The sequence below is a fragment of the Alexandromys fortis genome, unplaced genomic scaffold, assembly GCF_014885135.2.
Source record: "Alexandromys fortis isolate MF-2015 unplaced genomic scaffold, M_Fortis_MF-2015_v1.1 scaffold_111, whole genome shotgun sequence".
In the NCBI taxonomy this organism is placed as follows: domain Eukaryota; kingdom Metazoa; phylum Chordata; class Mammalia; order Rodentia; family Cricetidae; genus Alexandromys; species Alexandromys fortis.
In genome coordinates this window covers 2,763,598-2,790,390 of record NW_026067996.1, presented here as the reverse complement: position 1 = coordinate 2,790,390, position 26,793 = coordinate 2,763,598, and the positions used below count along the sequence as shown (strand labels likewise).

General features: G+C 43.8%; 1 protein-coding gene across 6 annotated transcripts in view; it reads left to right on the top strand.

Annotated features, from left to right (window-relative positions):
- Adamts9 (ADAM metallopeptidase with thrombospondin type 1 motif 9) overlaps positions 1–26,793 on the top strand; it is a 161,186-nt gene that overhangs the window by 63,029 nt on the left and 71,364 nt on the right. For all 6 annotated transcript variants that reach the window (XM_050160229.1, XM_050160230.1, XM_050160231.1 and 3 more), the window contains exons 20-28: positions 855–1,065; positions 1,517–1,681; positions 4,450–4,614; positions 9,782–9,901; positions 13,307–13,411; positions 13,583–13,750; positions 15,109–15,375; positions 17,636–17,797; positions 23,690–23,866. In XM_050160229.1, the coding sequence (XP_050016186.1) occupies positions 855–1,065; positions 1,517–1,681; positions 4,450–4,614; positions 9,782–9,901; positions 13,307–13,411; positions 13,583–13,750; positions 15,109–15,375; positions 17,636–17,797; positions 23,690–23,866 (1,540 nt within the window). The remainder of the gene's footprint in view (positions 1–854; positions 1,066–1,516; positions 1,682–4,449; positions 4,615–9,781; positions 9,902–13,306; positions 13,412–13,582; positions 13,751–15,108; positions 15,376–17,635; positions 17,798–23,689; positions 23,867–26,793) is intronic.

The following is a 26,793-nucleotide window of genomic DNA, read 5'->3' as shown; positions in this document are numbered from 1 at the left end:
CACATGGACCCACACATATGTACATCTACACACACACACACAGACACACACTTACAGTTAACACTGGCACACATGTTCATAACACATACAAACACACACACACAATGCCTGCTGTCCTCAAGAAATTCCCTGTCATGTGTGTGTATGTGTATAGTATATGCGCTCATGTGAAAGGGTGCGTGCCTGCTTCACAAGCCAGAGGAGGAGGCTGTGAGTCCTGCTCCATCACTCTCTGCTTCATTCTGTTGAGACAGGGTCTCTTCTTGATCCCGAAGCTGGGCCGGTGGTCAGACCCAAGAAGCTTATGTCTTTACTTCACAGCATAATAATAATGTACACCATGTATAGTGCACTTGAAATTTTTCAATTACACTACATATTATTCATTCCTGCATTGTTATCAGAATAGTCACTGAGTACTTACAAGCACAGCCACATTCACAGGGGAACCCTGCAGGTTAGTTTTCCAAGAGCGGGCCTAAGGAGCCAAATGAGATGCTTGCCTGGACTTCTTAAATATAAAAATTGCCCTTTTTTTTTTTTTTGCTATGCTGAGTCCCTTCCCCCCCCTTTTTTTTCTTTCTGTGGCTTGAATTTCAGACAGACTGTACCAGGCAGATTCTTCACAGAGATAGCATTTCTGGCTATGGTTCTGTGACTTCCATGTACATTGGCACATTGGCAGCTGTGAAAAATACATGGATACGTTGGCTTGAAATTGGATTTTTAACTGGCTGTGGCTTTGAGCTTTCATCATATCTGAATTAAGAAAGAAAGAAATCACCTTTCCCACTAGTTGGATGTGACACATAAATGTAACGCGTTGTTGGTTTTCCACCGTTATTTCTGCTTAGGTGGCACGTGGCCAGCAGGAGCGAATGCAGCGCCCAGTGTGGTTTGGGTTACCGCACTTTGGACATCTACTGTGCCAAGTACAGCAGGGTGGATGGGAGGTCTGAGAAGGTCGATGACAGTTTTTGCAGCAGTCAACCCAAACCGAGCAACCAGGAAAAATGCTCAGGAGAATGTAATACAGGTGGCTGGCGCTATTCGGCCTGGACAGAAGTAAGTCGGTTCTCGCTCTAAGAGAGTCTTAGATACTAAATTCAATGAGTTGATGGTGGCTCCTTCTTGGATTGTGTTACGAAACCCATTTAAACTTGATGGAAAAGAGAGATGTGATTGATTTATAATGCCTGACCAAGTCAAGCTTTGCAAGAAAGAATCCCAAGGTTAAATTGCAATGTCTGACTCAGGCATAACATCCAGAAAATTGTTCATGGTGAAGCTAATCAGCCAACCATTCTTATAGCCTATTTTTCGTCTCAATTTGCCAGTGAGATAATATTGACTTCAGGATAAACCTCATAATGAACATTGAAAAAGAATCTCCCACATAAAAACTATATATAAGCTATGGTAGGGCACTCATTTCTTAAGGGTTGTAGCCATGATTTTAAGCTTATTTTATAAGTCACTCAGGAATGCCCAATTTCTTTATTGTTTATGCTCCTAGTGTTCTAAAAGCTGTGATGGTGGTACCCAGAGAAGAAGAGCTATTTGCGTCAACACCCAAAATGATGTCCTGGATGATAGCAAATGCACACATCAGGAGAAAGTTGTCGTACAGAGATGCAATGAGTTCTCTTGTCCCCACTGGAAATCAGGGGACTGGTCAGAGGTGAGGAGGGCAATGCTGGTCCCTAGGTCAACTCAGATGATCACCCAGGGTCCGGTGGGGGTGTAAACTGCTGAATCTGTCTTTCTTCTCCCCTGGGGATGCAATGATTCTTCATTTCCATCATGATTGAAATCCTTCGGTCCACTAGGGACTTCAGAGTCACTTGTGCTTTGCCTGACTCTTGCAGCCAGGAGCAGCTGCTGCTGCTGCTGCTGCTGCTGCTGCTGCTGCTGCTGCTGAGTTTGAAGTAATGACTCTTCCCCTCCCCGTTTTTGTGTCAGTTGAAAATTAATTAAGTGTGAGGTTAAAATAGTTTAGACACGAGTCCAAGAAGGAGGGTTTCCATCTTCCTTGTCTTTGAAATATGAGAGTTAGAGAGCAGTGAACAGCTCACCTAACTTACACATCCAGGCACATGGGAGCACTTGCCAGAAAGAGAAGGCCAGGTTGAGTGTCCAGAATGATGCTTCTCATTCCTTGCACAATGAAACCCAAGGCAATCAATCCCGTTCATGTCTGTCTCTCTATCTTTGGATGCAGTATCCATCCTCACTATTACTGTAGCCCAGCATTGTCACAGCCCAGTGAGGTTCTCAGCAAGACAGAGCCTAGCTCCACCTCCATCCATCATGGGATGCAAGGAGTTGAGGAGTAGGTGGTGCCCCTTATTAACTGGCCAAGTCAGGAATGCGGTGGAGCGAAGTAGCCACAATCACAGCTTCTGTCTGCAAGCCCTTCCCTTCCCCATGTGAGTTTACTTCGGATGTCAAGCCTGCAAAGAAAACCCTTCACACTCCTGGAATGGTGAAGCAGGACTGTGTGTCTTCATCGGTGTCTGCTTTGTGGATGAATGATCTAGTGCTTTCCCAGGAGGCAATGGGCTAAATCCTTGATTTTTAAAACATAACAGAAGATGGTGGTGTCACATTTTACTTAGATAGCTAATATTAGTTCAAGTGGAATTATAGATGAAGTAATAGCCAGGCATGGTGGACATGCCTGTAATCCTACCCGTGGGAGATCAGGAGTTCAATACCACCCTTGGCTGTATGTAATGTAGTGAAATTAAGGCTTCATTAGCCTGAGCTACATGAGACCATTTTCTAAAACAAAATAACAAGGAAAGGAAAGGAAACTTTTGCAGCTAGTCTTAACTGCACGGGAGTTTGAATCACACTGAATATACCGCGTGATTGTTCCATCACCCAGTTCCCACGAAACACCCTTGGATAAAAAGACTGGAAAGGAAAGAGTAAAGAGTTTAACATACTTTCAATTACTTTAGCTTTGTCTTGTATGCTCCTTCCACGGTTTTTAATTTTTTTCCAAAATGAGCACAAATGATAATGATGATTATAGTTAACAATTTTTCTTTCTTTTTTTTCGAATTTTCAAAATTTTATTTATTTGTTTTAGGGGAACAGTGTCTCACAACATAACCCCACTAGCCTGGAATTCGTGGCAACCCTCTTGTTTCCAGAGGGCTGGAACTGCCATGCCCAACTGTTACCCGCATTTTAGGAAGCGCTCCAGCCCTGGGAGCGTTAGGTTACTGTCCATGGTCCCAAAGATGGCGAACCGCCCGCATTTCCTGAGGTCTGTCCAGCCCTGCTAGAGCTCTCTTTTGTTCTGCCTGGGTACTCAGCGCCCATCGGGTGGAGCGCCCGCTCGCTCCGCGGTGCACCACGGTCCTCAGCGACCAGGCGCCATCCCGGCCCGTGACTACAGTAGTGAGGGGAGGAAGGGGCTGGGAGCTGGCGCGGACGGACGGACTGACGGAGGGGACGGGGCGGACTCACAGTTCCAGCAGTTGACTGACCAGTTGCGACGAAGGCATCGCGGCCGCCCTCGGGAGCCGGGACCGCCGCGGGACTTCCAATTTTTCTTTCTTGAGAATGTCATACATGTATACTGTATATGCTAGACATTTTAGTTTCTCTGAGTCAGAATTATTGCTATCCCCATTTTACAGATGTAAACATTGAGTCACAGAGACATTGTGGCTGGGTTATAAAGGTGTGTGAGTTTATTGAGCTTTTAATTCTTCACACTGAACCTCTGGGCTGGGAAATCCTGACTATTGCTTCTCAGAGCATGGTACACTGTTAAGGTTCTGTGTTTGAATCTGGGCATAAGATGTTAAATATAAAGGGAACATGAGGGAATGATACAGGAGGGAAAGAGGAAAAGGAGATCAGAAAAAGTTTGGAGGAATGGGAGCAGCTAGCGGGAGCAAACACGGGTGAAGCGTCATGGGTGTGTGTATGTGTGTGTGTGTGTGTGTGTGTGTGTGTGTGTGTGTGTGTGTGTGTATGTATGAAAAAGTCAGAATGAAGACGAGGAAGAATCCAGAAAGAAAGGGGCTGACAATGCAGCTCCCTTAGCAGAGCACTGGCCTCATCCGCAAAAAGCCTTGGGTTGGATCCCTGCAGCACATAAACCAGCCTTAGTGGGCACACCTACAATGGCAGGGGTTGGTAGGAGAGGCGAGCAGATCAGAATGTTCAGGCTCCCTCAGTCACAAAGTGAGCTGGAGGCCAGCCTGGGCTCTGGGAGGCACTGCCAGGAAAAAAGAAGGAAAGGGGAGAGAAGAAAGAGAAAGTGATGAAGGCGCTGGGAGAGAGCTGGCTGTGTTTGCTCATTGCTGCCCAGCAGCCGAGAGGGGCTGTGTATGAGAAAGGGCCACCTGTTCTCATTAGCCACCAGCCCCCAAGGGCCCCAGCGCGTTGATCAGAAACAACCCTGACAGCCTCTGCTTTTCATTCCAGTGCTTGGTCACCTGTGGAAAAGGACAGAAGCACCGCCAGGTCTGGTGTCAGTTCGGCGAAGATCGATTAAGTGATAGAATGTGTGACCCTGAGGTCAAGCCAGAGTCCAGGCAGACCTGTCAGCAGCCAGAGTGTGCAGCCTGGCAGGCAGGTCCCTGGGGACAGGTATTTTGAATGATAAGATTCTTAACTGCATTCTTTCCTGCTTATCTGAAGAGGGGCATTCCAGGGGTGGGGTTTCACCACCAAGCTCTGTGTAGCTTGGCTTGCTTGCCCTGTACCTCTGTGGCTCTGGGTTTAGCGCAGGGGACTCAGGGGCTTTGCAGCCCTGCCGTGCAGTCAGGGTTACCTTGCCCTGCTGGAGCGGATTACTCCGGTTACAACCCCACGTGCAGGTTTTCACCCTGTCCTAAACTGCAGCACACAAGCATTTAAACAAATTCACAACAGACGTGGCATCTGGCAGAAGCAATCCTCTGTGGGGATGTGATCCTGTCTGCCAGCTGATTTGGAGCAGAGGGGCTGGGCTGGGCTTTGGAAGGGATATTTTGGCTGCCAGCATAAGGGATCCAAAACTCCACTCTCATAAATAAGTGAGATTCTTCAGACGTAGTTGGTTAGATCAAAGGGGTCCGGAATCATAATCATCAGGTCGAGAATCTTTTCCCAGTTGTCTCGAGTGTAATAGGTTCCACTGCCTTAGCCTTCTACCATTTCAAAAGCAGAGAGGGCATGTCCCCTGGGCCCAGTTTGCTCTTGGAATCCAGTCTTTCCTAATATAGAAGCAAGAGAGTGCTGTGTACGATTTAAGCAGCACTCCAAGTTCCCCGAAGAAGTGAACAGCTGTCGGCTGTCACTTATGCAATCCGTTGAAGAATGGCTCCTCCACCCTGACCAGCCACTGGCACTCCTGTTCTTCAGCCTCTGTCTCCATTTCCAAACTTGCGTGCAATGTGCAGGCAGCTTTACAACCACATCTGGGGCTTCCTCATTCTTATTGATTAACATGTAGTGTGTGTGTGTGGGGGGGGGGGTGCTAAAGAGGATGCGTGCGAGTGTGTGTGCCATGGTGTACTGGTGGAAGTTAAGGTACAGCTTACACAGATGGTTCCACACCAAGAAGCCAACTCAAGACTTACTCTTAAAGGCAAGCACCTCTACCCTCTGAGCCATTGTCTGACCCCCATACTGACACTTTTCTGCTAGAGTCTTCTGAACAAACAAGAAGCGCCCCTTTATCCTTTCTAATAGTGCTTCCTGTTTGTCCAAATCCATAGAGCTTCTTGATTAATGACAAGGTGTTAGCACACGTTGAGATCAATGTCAAGACAGGACTGTCACATCTCCTACAACTGACCGACCAGTCCATTCTTCTCCCATCTCTGATAAGAGATTTGGTTTTTCTTTAACCAGGCATGCAACTCAGGCAAACAGTTTTTAAGATGTTATTAAAAGAGTTATAAATATTCGCATGAAAAAATTTCCAAAATATGTGATAGCAAAGAGAAAAAAAAATCAAACACACAGCTGAAATGAAAAATGCAGAGCATCCTTTGTTGTTGTTTGGCTTTTGTTGCTGTTGCCGTTTCTTCAGGATTTTTATATTTGTAAACTTGGAATTGTATTCTGTCTGTATGTTTTGATTGAAAAGAAACATGCAGGGCATACAATTAACTGTCTTAAAGGGAACAGCTCAGTGGTATTCGGTATATCCATGTTTCATGATCTCAGGGTACTGCCAAACTGTTTCCAGCACTCCAAAAGAAACCCCATATACATTCAACAGCTATTTCCCATCCCCTGCTTCCCTAACCTCTGGCAATCATCCATTTCCATTCTGGGTCTGTGGATTTGCATATGCTGGACTGTTCATAAAAGTGGGCGGTGGTGCTAACACATGGCTGATGGGGCCGGCGTCAGTCACACTACATCAATCTTTTGGCACCCATCCGCACAGTAGCGCGGGCCAACACTCCTTTCTCTTAATTTCTGAATCGTATTCCACTGTGTGAATGAGCATCCAAGATAGATATTTGGGTTCTTTTCACATCTGGGCTACTATGAATTTTTCTGGCATAAATGAACAAGTATTTATTTTCATACCACTGATTTGGAATCTATTACCCAGCGATGTAATTATCGGTTCCTATAGTAAATCTGTGTCTAGGTTTTTAACTTCCAAGTGGTTTTCTATAGAGGCTGTACCATTTTCCATCCCTCCCAGCAATATGTAAGCAATATACAATCTCTCCATGTCATTGTCAACAGTTACTATTCTCCACTTTTGAAACTGCAGCCCGCCTACTGAGTGTAAAGTGCTGTCTCACTATGGCTTCTAGTTTCATCCCTCTAATAGAAAAAGACGTTGAGCAGTTTGTCACCACTTGAATGTCTTCTTTAGAGGAATGTCCAGCCAAACTGCCTGTCCATTTAAAAAGATTCTAATTCACACCATTGGAGCTGGGGCTGTAGCTGCACAGGTAGAGTGCTTGCCTTGCACAAACAAAGTCCTGGAGTCCATCCCTAACACTGCAGACACTGTAAACAGTGCTGCATTCCTATCATTTCAGTAATCGAGAGGTGGAGGTAGGGGGGGATCCGAAGTTCAGGGTCAACCCTGAGGATTGTAGACAGTGTAAGGTCAGCCTGAGTTACAGGAAACTCTGTCCAAAAAAAGGGGGGGGGGAGGGAATCAATCAATCAATCAAACAAACAAACCTCTAAACCACTTTAAAATGGACCTTCTCCCATTTTTCATGCACTCCACCGTTCCTTTTCCTAGTCTCATCCAATTCTTTAAAGGGCGTGAGGTTGTGGATGATGCTATGTGAATTGTGCATATGTCCCTGGTACTAATTTTTAATCTCCCTGGTTGCCTTTTTACTCTGCTGATCATGTCTTCTGATGGGCAGATGGAGTTGCGATTCCCTTATTCTTTTGTTGTCTTTGCTTGTAGTATCACAGTGGACAAACACCATATCACATATGCCTTTTTATTTTTAGAGTTGAATAGTTGGAGCTATTGGCTTTAGGCAACTGAGCCATTGTTAAGGTTTTGTACATATGATGTGGGAGTCTGGCTTCGCACATGTGGGTAAGCAGCTGTTCCTGCTCTGTTTGCTGAAGAGACATACCTTCTCCATTAAGAGTATTGGCACACCTGTCAAAAATCACTTGAGCAAAAACGTAGTCTTTTCCTGGACTCGGAACTAGTCTGATGCCTGTCTTTATGCCAGTATAAGACCATTTCAATCCCTTTCAAAATTTTTAAGATTGTAAAATACAAGTCCTCCAAATTTCTTCTTTTTTTTTGTATGTGTTGGTACTTGGAATCTCTTACCATTTTGTATGAACTTAAAGATAAGCCTTTTTATTCTTCACACAGGTGATTTTCCATTGGGTTTGAATGGATTCTGGATCAGTTTGAGGAATATTGGCATTTTTAGCCATAGTTTACAGTGATTAAGTAATTTTCCATTTATTTAGGCCTTCTCATTTCTTCTGCTGTCCTTTAGAGATTTTTACTGTAGAAGTCTCACATTTATGATTACTTTCTTTGTCTTTGGGATTTAGTTTGCTCTGCCATTTGTTCCTTGAGATGCAAAGCAAAGTTAGGAAGTTAGGTTATTTTTTATTTCTTTTAATTTATTCTTTGGGAATTTTATGCAGTGTATTTTTTTTCATATTCTTTCCTATCCCTCAAGTCCTCATAAATCCTCCCAACTCCTACCCATCCAACTTCATGTTCTTTCTCTCTCTTAAGAAAGAAAAGAAAAGAAAAAGAAGAAAGGAAAGGGAAAAAAAGGAAAGGAAAGGAAAGGAAAGGAAAGGAAAGGAAAGGAAAGGAAAGGAAAGGAAAGGAAAGGAAAGGGCCACTAAAAACCATGGAGTCTGATTCTTGTTGGTCATCTACTCCTGAGATTGGATCTGCCTTGGAGTGTTGAGCTTAAACAAAGTCACCACATGTAGGGGACAATACCCTAACTAGACACCAAATGCTACCAGATGAAATCCCCAGTACCAGGACTGGGTTACATCTTTTTGAGTTGGTGACCAAAAGGGTCCCATAGACTCCCGCCCCAAATACTATAGGGAAACCAGTGCTATTGGTTTCCCTCCACAACTTGATGATAAGCTCCTATTGCTAAGGCTCGGCTGCTGTTTTAAAGTCTTTCTTCTTCATGTGTATAGACGTTTGCAGTGAAAAGTTTCCTGATGAGCGCTGCTTTCTCCATGTCTTCTGGTTCTCCACCATTTCTTTCATCTTTCTCTCCAGTGTTTTCTAATATCTCTGTTATTTCTTCTCTGACATATTGCTTAAGAATCTATCAGCTCCCACACATTGGTTCCACACACAAAACACACATCAGCTCCACACACAAAACTCTCTGAGTTTGCTTCTGTTATTGCCCCTTTTCGTTGTTGTCAGAGAAGATAAGCATGTTACAATGCTATCTTTTAGATGTCCTAATACTTGTCGGGTGGCCTCCCTGGGAGCCTATCTTGAAACAATTCCTCATGTGCATTGAGCTGAACTCACCAGGTGGTTGAAAGAACAAAAGTGTCGAGCTACTTTGTTACCCCATCTGGCAGCTTCTTCCTTAAGTACTCCTCGACTTGCTGCACGGCTTAAAAGTTACTATCACTACATCTCCAGCCCCATCAACGGTGCACCTTTAGCACTTGTTGCTGGCTCAGTGAGCTCTCAGGTCTAGAAATTGATTGTATATCTTTGCCTATCTTCCCCATAGTGCCCCCCCCATGCCGTTCTTTGGCCTGGAACTCTGGCAGTATGCCTTGCAGCAGTCGCATTGATCTCTGTATTACTCGTGTGCTGTGATATATTTAACTAACTCTTGGCTGTTGCACATGGAGGTCCTTTCCAATATCTTATCTCTTTCTCATAAATGCGACTGCCAAGCGTGTCCTATGCAGAAACATTGATTCAGCTTTCAGTTATTGCCCAAGAATTCTTTTCCAGAAATCAAAGGTCACAGACCTTTGTTAAGACCAACACCTGTGTTAGCCAGAACGCTCCAGTGGGTAGAGTGAAGTCTATGACAATTATGGATATTCTCCTCTCCCTCCTGGCGCTCACGGTCAAGGAGTTGTGCCTTTACTAGTGTAATTCCATTAGCAGAGATCCTTGTAAATATCATTACAATGATGGACCAGTGTAAACTGTAGGAAACAGGATCGCATGGTTTTACCTAATCTCTGGGTGTCAGCCCTCAGTTCACTTCTGGTAGAAGGACTTTTCTCTTACAGAATATCATGGGGCGAGGACATGAAAGAAAAGGTTTTACATTTTTGTCTCGTTTCCTTCCCCCAGTGCAGTGTCACTTGTGGACAGGGCTACCAGCTGAGGGCAGTGAAGTGCGTCATTGGGCCTTACATGTCGGTGGTGGACGACAATGACTGCAATGCCGCAACTAGGCCGACCGATACCCAGGTGAGTCTCCCATCTCAGTCCGGTTATTGACTTGGGGCGGTAAGGGGCCAAAATGTCGCACTGGTTCAGGCAAAAGTGAAACATTTTCATAGAGGAATCCATACATAGAGCACCTGGGTGTTAAATTAACTAGAAGTTACTTATTTTCTACATGTAGAATCTAACTTTTTTGGGGGCGGGGAGACAGGGTTTCTCTGTGGCTTTGGAGCCTATCCTGGAACTTGCTCTGTAGACCAGGCTGGCCGCGAACTCACAGAGATCTGCCTGCCTCTGCCTCCCGAGTGATGAGATTAAAGGCATGTGCCATCTCTGCCAAGCTTAGAATCTAACTTTTTTTCTGGTTTTATCTTTTGGTTTGTTTAAGTATCTATAGATTAGAGTTTCATTCTTGTTGGCTAGCAAATATTAGTCAGTCTTGCCTTGAACTTGGATATCTTACATTATTTATTTGAAGACTCCAGTAGCTCAGACACAATGAATTGCAAGAAGTGTGTTCAGCTCAAGCCAGTTTGGAGCAGCTCGCAAGACCCAACAGTGCTTCAGAGAAGCCTCGGGAGCTAGAGGCTGCGAATGGCTTCTCTTTAACTGGGAAACACTGGAGAGGAAGAGAGCTGATAAATCCTCAAAAGTCCCCACTCAGTGGCAGTGGCCTGTGCTCACAGGGTCACTAACATCTGTACGTGTCTGTGGTGTGCTGCTAGAAGCGTCTTCTTAGCACTGTATCAAGGTCAAGTGCATGGCTTGGAGACTGGCCTGGTGAGAGAGCAAGGCACACAGATACCAGCAGGAGCTATAATTACCGCTTCGTTTCCTGCTTGTCAGCTGTTACCACCCTAGGAAAGTGATGGGGAAACGTTAATAATCTGAAGTTGTTTCACTACCAATAACACCCAAAAGTGAATATTTGAAGATTATTATCTGGTTCTGCAAAGAATTTTTCTCCTGTCGGGTCTCAGGCAGCCCAGCCTGGCTTCATTCTTTGTAGCCAAGGACAATCTTGATCTTCTGATCCACTTGTAATCTACCTCCTGAGCTGTGAGATTCCAGACATGTGTCGCCCTAGTTTAGCAGTCCTGCATGTTGAACTGAGGGTTTCGCGCATGCGAGCGTGGACTCTGCCCACTCAGCTGCACCCCCACCCTCACCTCAAAGAGATTTCCCAAGGTTGTAGTCAGGTTGGAAGAAACATCTACATTTCTCGTTCACCTTCCTCCTAAACATCCAACCGTTATAATTCAGGAACACACTTTTCAACTATATTTTTCAGCAGTTATAGTCATCCTTTGGCAATAGGTTCAAAAGTTGAGCAAAAAAAAAATCAATAAGAGCCATTTATATTTGCATCAAATGGCTAAATAAAATTTGAGATCATTGTAAATTTTAATGTCATTTGTAAAATTTTTGCTATACATCATTTAACTCAGTAAAATTTCTACACACGCACACAGATACAAATATCTGTATGTAATGTCTACCTATGTGTGTGTATAAGTAAATGCACACACACACATACATGTACACATGCACACACATGTATATGAGCTGTTCCCCTCCTAAGAGTGCTGCCTCACAGCTCACTGTTGTGTGCCTGCCTTGATCTTGGTATTATTTATGATGAGATTTGAATTTTCATATCAGATTTGATAACAATGAAAGTAGATTTTAGCCAAGACTGTACTGGGAACTCATGTCTTAAGAAAGGCCTTGTACAGCCAATCGGCTCCCTCTGTGTGGGCATTCTTAGCCGGGTGTATTTCATCGTGTATCATCTATGGATAAAGACTCACAAAGGGTGAATATATTGATGGTGATCATATTATTGTTGCCGATCAACTACCCTAACATGTACTGTACCTGTATAAACTTTGGGGGTTTTTTCTTCTTTTTTTTTCTTTTTATCTTTTTTTGTTTGTTTGTTTGTTTTTTTTAAGTCAGGGTTTCTCTGTGTAACAGATTTGGCTGTCCTGGAACTTGCTTCATAGACCAGGCTGGCCTCGAACTCACAGACATCTGCCTGCCACTGTCACCTGAGTGCTGAGTTAAAGGCATGTGCCACCACCACCCGGTTTAAATTTTGTTTTTATAATTTTTCTAAATGTTCAAAATGACATGGAGGTGGGGGCAGGGAATTGGCTCAGTTGAGAAGATTCTTGCTGCACCATCATGAGAACTTGAGTTCTTTTCTTCAGTTCCCTGTATAAGCTGGGCATGGTGGTGTGTATCTTTGATGTGTGTGTGTAACCTTGAGGCGGGACGCAGAGACAGGTATATCCCTGGAACTCATGGGCCAGCAAGCAAATCCAGCCAGTGAGCTGTGCATTGTATAAGAGATCCTGTCTCTAAAATTAAGGTACGGAGTGATTAAGGAAAACATCCAGTAAACACCCTCTGTCCTCCACATGCTCACACGTACATACACATCACACGGTCCTTAGTCCCAAGAAAATGTCAGTCCTTACATCAAGTGCCAACTTAGCAATTTCCTTAAAGATTCAAACCAGGATTTCTCACTCTCATTCTAGAGTGTTCCTTTGTCCATAGGCTCCCACGACTGAAGCCTATGGATAAGTTATTTGCTTTTTGCAAAAGTCCCCTGGACTCTCTTTGGAGCACTGGCAAAGGGGAAGGCCAGGCATGGAGCCAGTAGCAGAATTTCTCTGCCATATGTAAAGGTTTAAGGCAAGGAAACATCAGTGACCTTCAGTCCCAGACCACAATGCTTTTGCTCCAGGTCAGCTGGCTCTTGGGCCTTTGATAACTATGTCTCGAATCAAGGCGGCTGGGAGTGATTATAAACAGGTGTGCTCTTTGGTTCTCCACTCTGTAAATAAGAGCCTAGTATCCATCCACAGACCACTGAGTTCACTACAAGTCTCTCTGAGTGGCTGAGGGGCATTATGTGAATTCCAGCCATTGGCCTGCAGAAAATTCCTTTTATATCTGAGGCTGACCTTCAGGACCCTGGGTGTTATCTTTAGGTGCCCTGGGAAAACAAGTTCATGATTAGCAGGTTTTGATTAGGAAACTACCTGAAATGTGAGAACACAATTTAGCCTTGAGAATTTTTAAACACTAACAGTTAATAATTTTTAGACGCTATCCTGCTCTTTCCAGACATGCGCAGTGCTTCACAATGTTCCCTCTCTTTTCCTAGGGGCAGGTGAATAAACACGGCTTTAACGACTAAGTAGACCCTGCCCTGTGTTAAGGCATCCAGAAAATGATTCAGATTGTATCCCTCTTTGCCATTGAAGAGTCTGGGGCTAAGAGGGGTCAGGAGACTTGTAGAAACAGGCAGAAATAAGAGTTCTTAGATTTCTTGGTACAATATGCTTTCTGACCATGACTGTACATCTATAAACGCCTGTTGCCTTGAAGGTAACTGTTCTCTCCTTTCACATCTAGGACTGTGAATTATCATCTTGTCACCCTCTTCTACTGGGCCCAGAACCAAGGAGAAACACACACAGTGTGCCCAGAACCCAGTGGCGATTTGGGTCTTGGACTCCAGTAAGAAACAGACGGGGAGAAAAGTGGGTGGGGGGGTGTTCAGAGGAGACAACTATTCTCTGGCATGACTCTAGAAAGAGAGCTAAGAACTGATAAGAAAGTGGGCTAAGTGAAAAACACTAAGCAGCCATTTCAAATGACATGTCTGTGTCCTTTCACTCCAACACCCAGTGCTCAGCCACTTGTGGAAAAGGTACCCGGATGAGATACGTCAGTTGTCGGGACGAGGATGGTTCTGTGGCTGACGAGAGTGCCTGTGCTACCTTGCCTAAACCAGTAGCCAAGGAAGAGTGTTCTGTGACACCCTGTGGACAGTGGAAGGCGCTTGACTGGAGTTCTGTAAGCGTGGATTTTGTGGGGTTGGGTACAATTGGAAGATGGGGAAGGATAAGGAGTTGAAGGGTCCATATTAGGAATGGGTTATCTATTTCAGAGTTGGACTTGAGATTTAAATTGTCCTGCTCCATGTATGTGTATCTAGCTAAGTACAGAAGAAACCTTAGTCAATTGTGCAAGGAATGCACATTTAAAAACCTAGTCATCTATTGGTTGCCTGATTTTGAGCAAATTAAAGTGTTTGGACCTCATTTTTCCTCTGCTCTTAAAAGAACGGGCTGAGGATGTTGGTCAGTGGGGAGGAGTACTCTGTGCCAGCCTGAGGGTCTGAGTTTAAATTCCCAGCACCCATGTAAAAGCTGGGCATGGCAGGTATGCTGCTAATCTCAGTGCTGGGGAGCAGAGATAAACAGATCCCAGTGGCTTTCTAGAGCTTGCTGGCTAGCCAGCCTAGCTGAAAATTGAGAGCTTCTGGTTTGTGAGAGACACTGTCACCAGGGTCTAGGACAAGGAGCTCTAGATGGACAACACCGGTCATTCTCCTCTGGTGTATACAAGCACACACACACACACACACACACACACTATACAAATGCACATACACACAGAAATAAAACTGAATAGGTGAATAAAATTAAATTTTAGAAAGAAACAGGATAAATACCTATTTTTTGATGTTGTTATGATTGAGATTATATATGTTAACTGCTTAGCAGAAAGTGAGTAGTTAACAAAAGACAAATAATCTCACTCTTATGCATGGAGTAGGGTAGAGAAGCACAACGCTATCTGTGCGGTGCCACAGATCCTGCAGAAGACAGGATGCCCCTGAGATGGAGTTTTGGGTTTGTTTGAGAAGCTTTAAATGCAGTATATGGAGAATGTGAGAACAGCCAAGGAAATAGCCGGAGGCTCCATAATCAAGGGCCTAGCAAATCAACAAGGAGTTTGGGTGTTATTTTAAGTGAACTGGGAAGTCACCAGAAGGATGCATGAGTTAAGCAGTAGTGGGTGGCATTTTGTCACTGGCAAACAGCGCATATGTGGGGCATGTCAGTCTGGAAGTCCAGCTGGTAATGATTACATTAATCCTGGCAAGGGAAGGTTATGCCTTTCATAGACAAGAGAAGTGAGGGTAGAAACAGAGCGGCTGGATCTGGATGTGTTTTGAATTCTGTGTTGTCAGCATTTCTTGGCGCAAGAGATATTGGATGGGAACAAAAGAAAGTAGTCAAGATGATTCTGAGACTTTAAACTGGGCACCTGGGAAAATGTTCAGCCACCCAAAGAAACATATTTTCAATATTGTAAGTCGGACTTCCAAATGATAGCCCTTTTTTCTTTCTGGATATTCAACATAGTGTTCCGTGACTTGCGGGCAAGGTAAGGCAACCCGACAAGTGGTGTGTGTCAACTACAGCGACCACGTGATTGATCGGAGTGAGTGTGACCCAGATTATATCCCCGAGACTGAGCAGGACTGTTCCATGTCACCATGCCCTCAACGGATCTCAGGCACTGGCTTGGTTTACCCATATCAAAACGAGGACTTCCGTCCCAGGAGTGACAGCCCTAGCCGCACCCATGTGCTTGGAGGAAACCAGTGGCGAACTGGCCCCTGGGGAGCAGTGAGTATCCCCTTTGCCTGTCTCCCCTACTTGTGCCTGGAGGAAAACAGACTAGAGCGGCTTCTGAAGAAATTTTCCTCTGAAAGTTTATTGACACACATTTGCTGTCAAGCTGGGTGAATACAATGGCTTCATTGCAGTTCCAGAGAAGAGTTCCTTTGTAGTTGGAGGAGGAGGTGTCACTTCTGGGTGACAATACTTCACAGTTGAACCAGGAGGGGCAGGCAGAGTAGGCTGGAGGAGAGGGGGCAGAGAAACCTTTCTGAAGAGGAATTCTTTTTTTCTTTCTTTACCTTTTTAATGTCTATTTATGCATGTGTGCATCATGGCACGGCTGTGAAAATCAGAGGCTAGCTGGCAGGAGCTGGTTCTCCCTACACTGTGTGGACTCAAGGATTGAACTCAAGGAGTCTGGGCAGCGAGCACATTAAACCTGTTGAGCTGTCTCCTAGATTAGAAGAGAGTTCTTAACCGAGGCTGGTGCCCTTCCCTCTGTAGGCTTCAGTTTCCTTGGCTGCAAAAGAAGGTCAACATTGTCTTGCTTTCGATATTTTCTGTAGCTAAATGAGATGATTGGAGGGAAGTGCTTTCTGCTTCGCTCGCTACAGGATGGAGCCAGCAACTACTGTGACAGTTATCTTTGTCACAGTCCTTACTGCTGTTCTTCTAACTGCAAAAGGCCTTGAAAAGGAACATCAAAAGGAAAAAAAAAAACTGCATGTGGATGTTTTAAACTGTTTTGCTGGAAAATTTTCAAGAATACATTGTGGAACACTGAAATGCTGGCTGGCATATTCTGAAGGGCCCAGGTGACAACAGATTCTGGGAGCCACATAATTAGAGGGGACAGGCTGACCACTGTGGGGTCTTGTTAGCTTTTTAATTTTAATGTCCTTCTGAGTCTAGGACTGCTAACTATGTTATTTCTGGGCTAAAAGGAATTAGAAGTCTGTCACTCCCTAAGGTGAATGTAAATGCAGAAATACTGGCCCCTGAGTGCTGATTGGATTCTGTGCTTAGACCCCTCAGTGTGTCTGTTGGCTTTGTGCTAGCCAGCCCCTTCACCTTCTCAGCTCCTCCTCTCCTGTATCCTGGGAGTCTTTCCATTTGGGGAAGCGTTCAGTTCTAAAAACTGGTGGAGGATGGGGAGAGTGTGTCCTAGGCTTTCCTGTTTGAAAAAAAAAAAAAAATTAGGAAGTCACATACATGTATTTTGGCTATCCTATGAAAGCTTTTTGTTGTTATTTGGTTTGGTGTCGGGGTTTGTTTCATGGTTTAGTGCTATTTTCATTTAAATCCATCTATAGGGAACATATATTTGTTTCAGGTTGAATGATTCTGTTCTATGGTAGAGTGGTCCCCCCTCCCCGCCCCATCAAGGAGGGTTAGTTGGAGAAAATTGCATTGCTTTGGAGACTCAATGAGTATAAGCTTGCCAATTTTACAACAAGGGTCATATAGAGGGTGCTAGGACATGCACTAGGTTAAAGAGGGAAAGACTTTCTGGAAAGAGAAGCACTCACCTGCACTCTCATGGGAGAGCTATGAGAAGTGTGTGTGGGAAACCAGCTGAAATGTAAACAACAGCCATTCAAGAACATTCCACTGAAACAAACCAAGGAGAGGTTGGTGGCAAAGGAATTCAATTGAGTTCATTGAGGAAGTGAAAAGCAAATAGAGTATGTCTTACTACCATCAGCCACTAAAATATAGGCTCTTGTAAAGAGGAGAAGAAAGGATTATCCCCCACTAGGAAGTAATGTCTAAATGTCATTCTGTGGTGCATTTATAGACTCACTGAGTCTGTGTGGAAGTTCACTTTCCACAACTGGCAGTTTATTGAGTATGAGTTAACCTCTGTATTCAAAGAGGCCCAAACGTTGGTTCTAAAGGATCTCCTGAGACTTTGAAAAAAATACCCACAAACAGTGTCCCTTGACACTTCTGTCCCTCTCAGAAATGTGGACAAGGTGGGCAATGAACGGGGATGCACGGAGGACTCCATAAACAGTATCACTCCACAGGGCTGACTACTACCCATGGCCTGGAGAATAGGGGGAGAAGCTCCTCTCTACTGTCCAGCCATTTGTCTGTGTGCACAAAGTGAACAGCCCCACCAGTTTCCCAGTTACCTTCCTCCGCTGTGTATGAAGATCTAAAGCTAGTCTCTGTCATTGGTCACTGGCCTTTCAGCCAGCTGGTCTATGTGTGTGCAGAAGGCAAGCGATGTGAAGATAAATCTGCTGTTGTGTGTGCTTAGTGTTCTAGTACCTGTGCCGGAGGGTCCCAGAGGCGAGTGGTGGTGTGTCAGGATGAAAACGGATACCCCGCCAATGACTGTGTAGAGAGAATCAAACCTGATGAGCAAAGGGCCTGTGAATCTGGCCCATGTCCCCAATGGGCCTACGGCAGCTGGGGAGAGGTAAGAGCAAACCATTTTCTATCTTTCCTTGGTTGATTGGCTGCTATTGTTTAATATTTTATTTTTAGGAACTAGATTTAGGAGGAGCTTCCAGATCTGGGGTTCCCTAGGATATCTCTGTTAGCTCTCCCCTGCTTCTTAATGAACTTGTTACTATGAAGAGAATGCTTGAATGGGCAGGGGCTGGAGAATGACGGAAGATTGTGTGCGTAAATCTAGCCTAAGCTGTTTATTAGTTAACCTCTGATGATTAAGAAATGGATGCTTTTTAGGATGGAAATCACATGTTGAAGTAGCCTATGGGAGTCTTGCCATTTCTGCTGTAGTTTGGGTGCACTCATTACCGTGGCAGAGTGCCTTCTAAGATTTCAAATTCCTCACAAAACCAGAAAGGGTGTTATTCTTACCACAGCTGACATTAAAGGATGAGCTGTATATCCTCCTGCTCCAAGAGTGATTTCTTCCACTGTTGACTTTATAGAATTGCCCACTTTGCCTGACAAAGGGAAACACAGTGCATAGAACAGGTCCATTTCCTGGCCGTGTGTGTGTGTGTGTGTGTGTGTGTGTGTGTGTGTGTGTGTGTGTTTTAAGACCATATTACCTCACTTCCCCCCTTCCCTTTTCTCTGTACTCTAAGTCTTGCCATGTACCCCTTGTTCTCTCTCAAATTCAAGGTCTCTTTTTTTCTATATGTTTTATACCTACATATAATAACCCTAAATATATAAATACAATATGCTCTTTTCCTACATTGTTACTTGTATGTACATGATTTCAGGGATGACCACTTGCTATTGATAACTCATTTGGGTGTTCTTCCCTGGGGAAGACTGTTTCTCCTGCTCTCAGTGTTCATTAGTTGCCTGTAGTTTTTTGTCTAGGGTTTGGGCCCTATGAGATGTCCCTTCCATGTTTTCAAATCTATTGGTGCCATCCTTGTTTGGAGCTTGCTTAGGCAGTCCTGTTGATAAGACTTCGTAAGTGTAGCTTCTCTGACATTTCTAAGAGATGAACTCTCACGGAGAACATCCTGTTCTCCTAGCTGCTACAATCTTTCCATAGCTCTTCCACTCTGATCCCTGAGCCTTAGCTGCCTGGGTTGTGTTAGCTCTAACAGTGTAGGGCTGGGCACCACATGGCTACTTATTCTCTGTATTTTGATTGGTTGAGGTTTTCTGGAATGATTGCAAAGAGATATTTCTCCAGTGGTGGATATAAGAATAAATACTTAGAATGAAGTTAGAATTATGCTGATCTAGAAAAGTGGTGGCTGTAGGTTCTTCTCCAAGACCACAGATTTATTAGCCTCAGGTAGCTGGCTATGTTTACAGTGCCTTGCATGATTTCTCTTTCACTGAACAGACCTTAGGTCCAATTAGAGAGCTGTTGGTTACCACAGAGATAGGCATGCCACTACTGCACCCTTGGAGCTATTACCATGCTGGATACTTTTATTACATAGGCATCGTAGCTGGGTAGGACTGTTGGTTACTTTCCTCATTTGAAAGCTTGCTTGGCACCTTTTGGTACCACAAAACTAGTCCTCTCAGAGGAGTCTTTGAGCTTGGATCCTCTGGATCCTGTTCTGAAGTACATGGTGTCTTCAGCAGTAGGACCTCTTCCTTCTCTGGGAGGCAATCAAGGGCAACTGCAATAGCCTATGTTTTGAGAGTTTCTTGACAATTCCAACCAACAACTCAAAAGAAGGCTTCTCACGTCTGGTGTCGGGATACTGTTAGGTAGCCCATAGCTCTTGGAAGGAGCACTGTCAGCCGGGACAACATATGTAACTATATATGTACATGTATACACAGACTTATCAGTCTTGCATATAATGTTAGGTGGAATACAATGATTCCTTCTGACTTTTACAGACATCTCTACTGTTTTCTTACCTCCTCTCCACTTCTTTATCTTCCTCCCCACTCCCTAACTGAAGAACCCCCTTTTTTCCCCAGTCCTCTTCAAATCACTTGTACAATGTTATCCCCCTCTCGATTGCTTCCCTCATCCCATGGTCCCTTTCGAGAAATGCAGATGAGAGAGAGAACAGTGTTACTTGTCTCTCTGGGTCCACATTACTTTTTCAATATTATCTTTCCTGGGTTCACCCTTTTACCCGAGAATTTCATTTCATTTTACTTTACAGCTGAATGATATTTCATAATATGTATGTATCACATTTTCATTATCTGTGGTCAGTTGAAGGACTTTTAGGTTGTTTCCCTTTCCCAGCTATTGTGAGCAGACCTTCAGTGACCACAACTAAGGAGTTGTCTGTGTAACAGACGTCCAATCCTTTGCGCATATATCAAGGAGTGATATAGCTGGGTTGTACGGTAGATTTATTTTTTGCTTTTGAGGATTCTCCATGCTGATTTCCATCTGGACCAGTTTTCAATCCCACCAACAGTGAAAGAGAGTTCCCTTTCCCTCAGATCTCCTCCAGCAACTGTTATCACTTGGTTTATTTATCTTTGCCATTCTGACTGGGGTCAAATGAAATCTCAGCATTGATTTGATTTTTATTTCTCTAATTGCTAGGGATGATGAACATTTTTTGAGATATTTCTTAGCCATTTTTTTTTCTTTTTTAAGAACTCTCTATTCAGATCCCAAGCCTATTTTTTGTAAAGTGGGCCCTTTTATTTTAACTTCTTTTTGTACTTTGAGTTCTCCATGCACTTTATGACAGGTATTAATTCTCTGTCAGATGTATAGCTGGCAAAGACTCTTTCCCACCCTGTAGGATTCCTCCTCGCTTCCCTGCTTGTTTCCTTAGCTGGACAGAGCTTTTTAGTTTTAGGGGATCGCTCTTGCCAGTTGTTGGCCTCAGTTGCTGGACAAATTGGGTCCTGAAGAAAGCTCTTCCCTACATCTCCATCTTATGCCTATGTTTCTTCTGGTCATTTCCATGCTTTAGGTTTCATAATTAAGTCTTTGGACTATTTGGAACTAGTTTTTGTACAAATTGATAGGTAAAGATTTAATTTCATCTTTCTTCAAAGGACAGCCAGTTTCCCCAGCACCATCTGTTAAAGATGCTTTTATTTCTCTAATATTTATATTTGGAATCTTTTTCAAATATTATATATCAGATGACTGTAGTTTAGTGTGTTCATATAATTAGGTATCCAATTTGGACATCCTATTGTTCCATTGGTCTCTAATGTCCGTTTTGCATCAGTACCTTTGTTTTCATGGTTTTTTTCTTGGAAATTTGAGACAAGCTAGAGTTATCTGAGAGAAGGGAATTGAGAACATGCCTTAACAAGATCGTTCTGTAGGCAAGTGTGTGGGACATTTTCTTAACTAGTAACTGATGTTGGAGGACCCAGCCCATTGTAAGTGGTATCATTCCTGGGCCAATGGTCCTGGACAATATAAGAAAGCAAATTAAATAAGACATAGAGAGCAAGCCATGGCTTCTTCATCAGCTCCTGCCTCCAGGTTCCTGCCCTGCATGAGTTCCTATCCTGATTTCCCTCAATGATGGGCTGTTACCTGAAGTGTAAGATGAAATGAATGCTTGTTGCTATGGATCATGGTGTTCTGTCACAGTGATAGGAAAACCTAAGGCAAGTACATGTTGTTTTGATTACTATGGATCTATAACATAGCTTGAGGTCTAGAATGCTTATCTGTTCAGCATTGTCCTTTTGATCAGGATTATTTTTGCTATTCAGGGTCTTTTTTTGTAACAAGATTTTTTTTTTAAGTTTCTGTGAAGAATGAGATGGTAATTTTAATTGGGACTGCACAGAATCTGTAAATAACTTTTGACAGGATGATCATTTCCACAATACTAATTCGGTCAATCCGTGAACGTGGTAATGGCATGTCTTTCCATTTTCTAGTACCTTTCTGTATCTTTTCCTTCCGAGATTTAAAGTTTTCATTGCCGAGGTCGTTTACCTCCTGATTAAATTTATTCCTAGATATTTTGTTTTCCTTGAGCCTATTGTGAATGGGAGTGTGTCTGTGGTCTCTTCCTCTGTATGCCTGGAGGTTGAAGGCCATGCGAGCTGGGGTGTGACTGTTTCAGGGCACTGGATGAGGATGGCTACATCTGGGGAGCTGAGGAGGGGACATGGAGGGAAGGATCATGCAGTCTCACCCAGCTAGACCCTGACTCAGGATGTGCAGGTTCTGGCTGGACCTATGTATGACCTTTATCATTTTTGTGATATTAACAAGTAACATAATTTGGCTCAATTTTCATGTCATTACACACAAACTGGAATAGTAATAGTACCACCTGCATAATATTTATGACTATTATATGAGATAGCATCCATTAAGTGCCTAACATGTAACTTTCAATCAATCAAGTGATACTGTAATAATGCAATAATAACTTCATTAATAGTAATAATGATAATCAATAGCAGTAGTGTTGGGCCTTTTGAACTCTTGTTATACTTTATAGTAGGACTTACCTGCGTATTTATGTTACTAAAATCTCTCTCTCTGGTTGAATCTGTAAGAGACGCACATATTTAAGGCTTACCGAGTTGTTGTGTCTTGACTGTTTACCAAATAAAACCTGAAAATGAACACCTGGAAGACCACAGCACCAAGAGGAGGAAAAAAGGCATAGGAGATGATGGGCTCACTGGGCCACCTTCCCGTGTCTCGTCATTTCATACACATAACCTAGAAGGGACAGGCAGTTGACCCAGGAATTTTTGTTGACTTTCACTGATGTTTTCCTGGGCAGTGATGCTGAGGGAGGGAGGGGGAGAGGGGCTTTGAGACTCCTGGGATGTGAGTCTTCCTAACCCTCAGTGCAGTTTTGTCCTGCGGGATCCATAATTAGACTTCTGTAGTTGAATCCAAGCCAGGCGAGTCCACGCCTTTGCTGGGCTGCTGTCAGTCCTCACAGGCTGACCCGTCCCCTTGTGGGAGAGCCGCCCTTGACGTAGCAGGGAAACTGGATGTCTGTGTTCCTGGATCTGAGCGCAGCGGCACTGTCCAAGGAATACAACTTGTTCCCGTCTCACAAATGTGAGTCCTGCCGTGAGTCAGGACGTCAGCTCGCGTCCATTGCCGTCATGCTCTTGTTCATCCTAAGGGACAATTGTACTTGTCCTGAGGTCCAGAGGCTGAGTTGAACGGTTGCACATCACAACTGGAATAAGAGAATCAGCAAAGGTCCATCCATGACAGCTTCATAGAAGTTGCCGGCACATGTGGGTTGTATAAAACTCAGTCCCTGGATTAAATCCTCAGCAACATTTAAAAATAAAACTTGGAGTTGACCCTGACTGCTTGTCTCTATGATCCCAGCATTCAGGAGGCTGAGACAGAAAGTCAGTCTGGATTCCAGTGAGTTCCGGCCTAGCCTAGACTGCACAGTGAAACTTTGTCTCAAAACAAAAGCCAAAGAAAAAAAATTATCAACTACCATAAAATGAAATGAACAAAACAAAACAAAACAAAACAAAACAAAACAGGCCAAGTCATTATCTCTTTTATTTGATATTGAAGTAGTTTCTGGTTATTTTTTTTTTATTTACTTGTTTCTGTATGCCTCAAAGAATTTTATCTTAGCTATTGGCTAATGAATCAAGATTGATTAAATTAACTTCCCAACGTTCATTTTAAATATGAGGCAAGTAACTGTGTTCTCAACCTGATGAGGCGAGCTATATAAAAGCCCTTACTTCAGATCTAAAGGAAGCCCTCACTGAGGGATGCTTAATATTCCCAGGAACCATGGCCCATTGACTCTGTCATTGTTGGCAATTCGCCTTGGCTCTGTCTGTCAGACTTAGGCTGCCCAACATTATAACAAAGTGTAGCCAAGAAAAGTTTCCTGTGTGGAAATAGAATTTGCCATGTGCTGTTCACACAAAATAACTGTCGCGTTCTTTGTTCCTCTTCCAGTGTACCAAGCGGTGTGGTGGAGGCATGCGGACAAGACTGGTGGTCTGTCAGCGGGCCAACGGTGACCGGTTCCCAGATTTGAGCTGTGAAGTTCTTGACAAGCCTCCAGACCGTGAGCAGTGCAACACACACGCTTGCCCACGAGACGCTGCGTGGAGTACTGGCCCTTGGAGCTCGGTACGGCCCTAATGCTGCATGCTTGTTACCCAAACTCTCAGTGTTATAATATTCTGGGGCATGCCTTCACAGCCAAGAACTGTCACGCCCGTGAAGGCGTCCTAGATACTGTGCTATGAATGCCCGGTTACCTTCTCTCTATTCTGCCATGGTATACTTTATACCGTGTGAGACTGCCAAAGTGACGTTATAGAATCCATATACCTCATGCAGGAATGGTGCCAAGAAGTAGCTTCCTTTGCCTAGAAGAGCTGTATGTGTGTACAGTGATAATGATTTAGAGAAATGGCTCAAAAGTAGCCAGTCTTTGCTTTCTAAGCTGTGGTAGCTCTGACTATTGGAGCAAGGTTCCTGCTTATTGAGGCCAAGGCCTTTTTTTTTTCTTCAACTATTATCATTTGCTTCTGCAAGGCTTGGAAATACTTTAGCATACCCCGCATAACGTCTAGAGCCACCAATAGCTAGCAATTTTGGAAATATTGGTGACCAGCCGCGTAACCAGTGACCTGATACCTTCTGAGGTATCTGGAATCTCTTCCCTGCCCCCAGACAAGAAGGCCATCTGAGATCAGCTTTTACTTTGCTCCTTGTTTTCCTTAGGCAGTAGCTGGCACGGCAAGGCAGGTTTGTCACTGTATATGCAAACTACTGGGGCAGCTCTTAGCAAACAGATGGACTAATCGCTTCAGCACAGTTCCTAGGCTAAGCTGTGACAAAAAATTATGAAGCCAGTAGGTCTGATGTATTTAATACAGTAAATATTCCTGGAAGCACATTCATTGCGATGAAGCTGAAATCAGTATTATATAAAGTCACTTCCATATGACTTTTTATTCAGACTTGTCTTGGAAGGTTTTACTCATTCCCAATGCCAGGTGAAAAGCAGGTTAGCTGAAGTAGCTTGATTGACACCCACTGATGCGTCTCAAAGTCAGACTTTCGGGCATCAGTGGCTGCGTCGGCAGGGCTGGTTCCGTGCCCCAGTTAGCCGCAAGACTTCTGTATGCAGTAGAGAACTGGGAGAAGAAACAGGAGCTCAAGTTGTGCTCTTTCACTAGGCTGTGGGATTCATCCCTGGGTTTAAGAAAAGTCACAGCGGCACATCTGTGGTTCTCTAAGGATATGGTGTCTTCATCGCTGGCACCTTTCCAGATGCATGCTGTGAAGAAGGTCTGAAGTAACGTTAGGGCAGACAGGATGGCCTCTGAAAATCCCAGTGTCTCTGTCACTGCTGCTTACTACTGTCCGTGAAACATTCCCGCCCGAGCCCATGGCTTGTTCACTCTGTGTACAGGCGACACCAGAGCTAATTCCCCCGGGTCCCTTCACACTCTCAAGAGTAGTGTGTCACTAGTTCTAACGTCACTGGTTACACTGCCGTGAGAACCTCCTCATTGCATAGTCTTGTGGTTGATGAAGAAAAGAAATCTGTGTTTTCCTTCTCTAAATATTAACCCTTAGATCCCATACTTTTCTCAAATACATTTTTAGGAAGATAGAAAAAGTGTATTCATAAGGAGTTATAAATATAGTCCTGGGGATGTGTCTGTGTATATGCACACACACATATGTGTGTCTGTACATACATATATATGCTAGTTTCTTTTTCTGAGATGTTCTGTCAGTATATCTCCTATTAATAATTTAATAGCTTAAATCTTTAAACATAAGCTGCTGATTGTTTTAACTGAAAACCTGGGGCATATTTAATATTGCTGTTCTTCTTGGGGCTACATATAGTTTTCTAAACTATGAGAGAGGAAGAAAAGACAGTAAAAGTCCTCTGTACTCCAGCATATGTAGACATAGATTTTAAAGCAAGCTCTACTGCCTGTGTGATCTCATAAAGCGACTGTTAGTTTGACTTCCAGATTTCAATTCTACTGTCTTAAGAGAGTGTCCACTTTGGCAAGGCTTTTAAACTGTGATTTTTTTTTTTAAAGAACTAAATCAAAAGCATTTTGTTTTAGTAGATAGGCCGTTTAAATAGATGAATTTTATGTACATAGAAGAGAGCAATCATTCGGACTCTTGCTATAGCATTTTGGTTTGGATTATTTTATGTTTATTTAATGGATGTTTTGGTATAATGTCTTAGAACTTCTAGATTTCAGCATACCTCAATGACTCCTGTTTCTAGCTCTAAAGTCTTTCCTATGGTGCTTTCCCACTGTGGCTACAGTGAAGTTAGCAAGTGGAGGAAAGAAAGACGAGAGACGCACATTCGAGGTGCTAACGTCTCGCTTCCAATAGAGCGCAGGGCAGCAATGACTTCTCCAGCAGGTTGCTTTTGCTCCCAGGGACTCCCACACTTAGACACTGTCATATCACAAAGCAGCTACAGCTGTGGGACACAGCCAAGGTCAAGCGGAGACAGCTTACGTCAACACTGCCTAGAAAGGAGTAGCATTTGAGAAAAAAACCCAAATCATTGTTGCCACAACCCCCAGAGTCTCCACAAACAACCCTTTTAGAGAGACCTTGGCTCTGACTTGAGTCACAGCAGGTCTATGACTCATTATTGTAACACTGGTCGCAGCGGCTCACATCTGTGACCCAGTACTCAGGAGACTGAGTCAGGAGGATCACCTATAGTTTGGGGCCATAATAAGTTCCAGCATAGCCAGAGCTACAAGACTCTGCCTCAAAAAAAAAAAAAAAAAAATCCTGCAAAATTTTCTCTTTTGGCCTTTTAAAAATTACGTCCCTGGACTCTTGCTTTGTTTAAGAAACAGTGTTCTTCAGCTCTGTTGAACTATGGAACTATGGAGCCAGTCCTAAAAACACACTGAGAAATAAATATGCCTGTCCCATGACACATGGGACAAGCCGGACAGAGAACTCTCTACTGTCAAGGGAAGCAAGAAATGTCCTACAAATCAGGAGCATTCTAGACTGAGCAAATGCATCCAGAGCAAGAAAGTGGT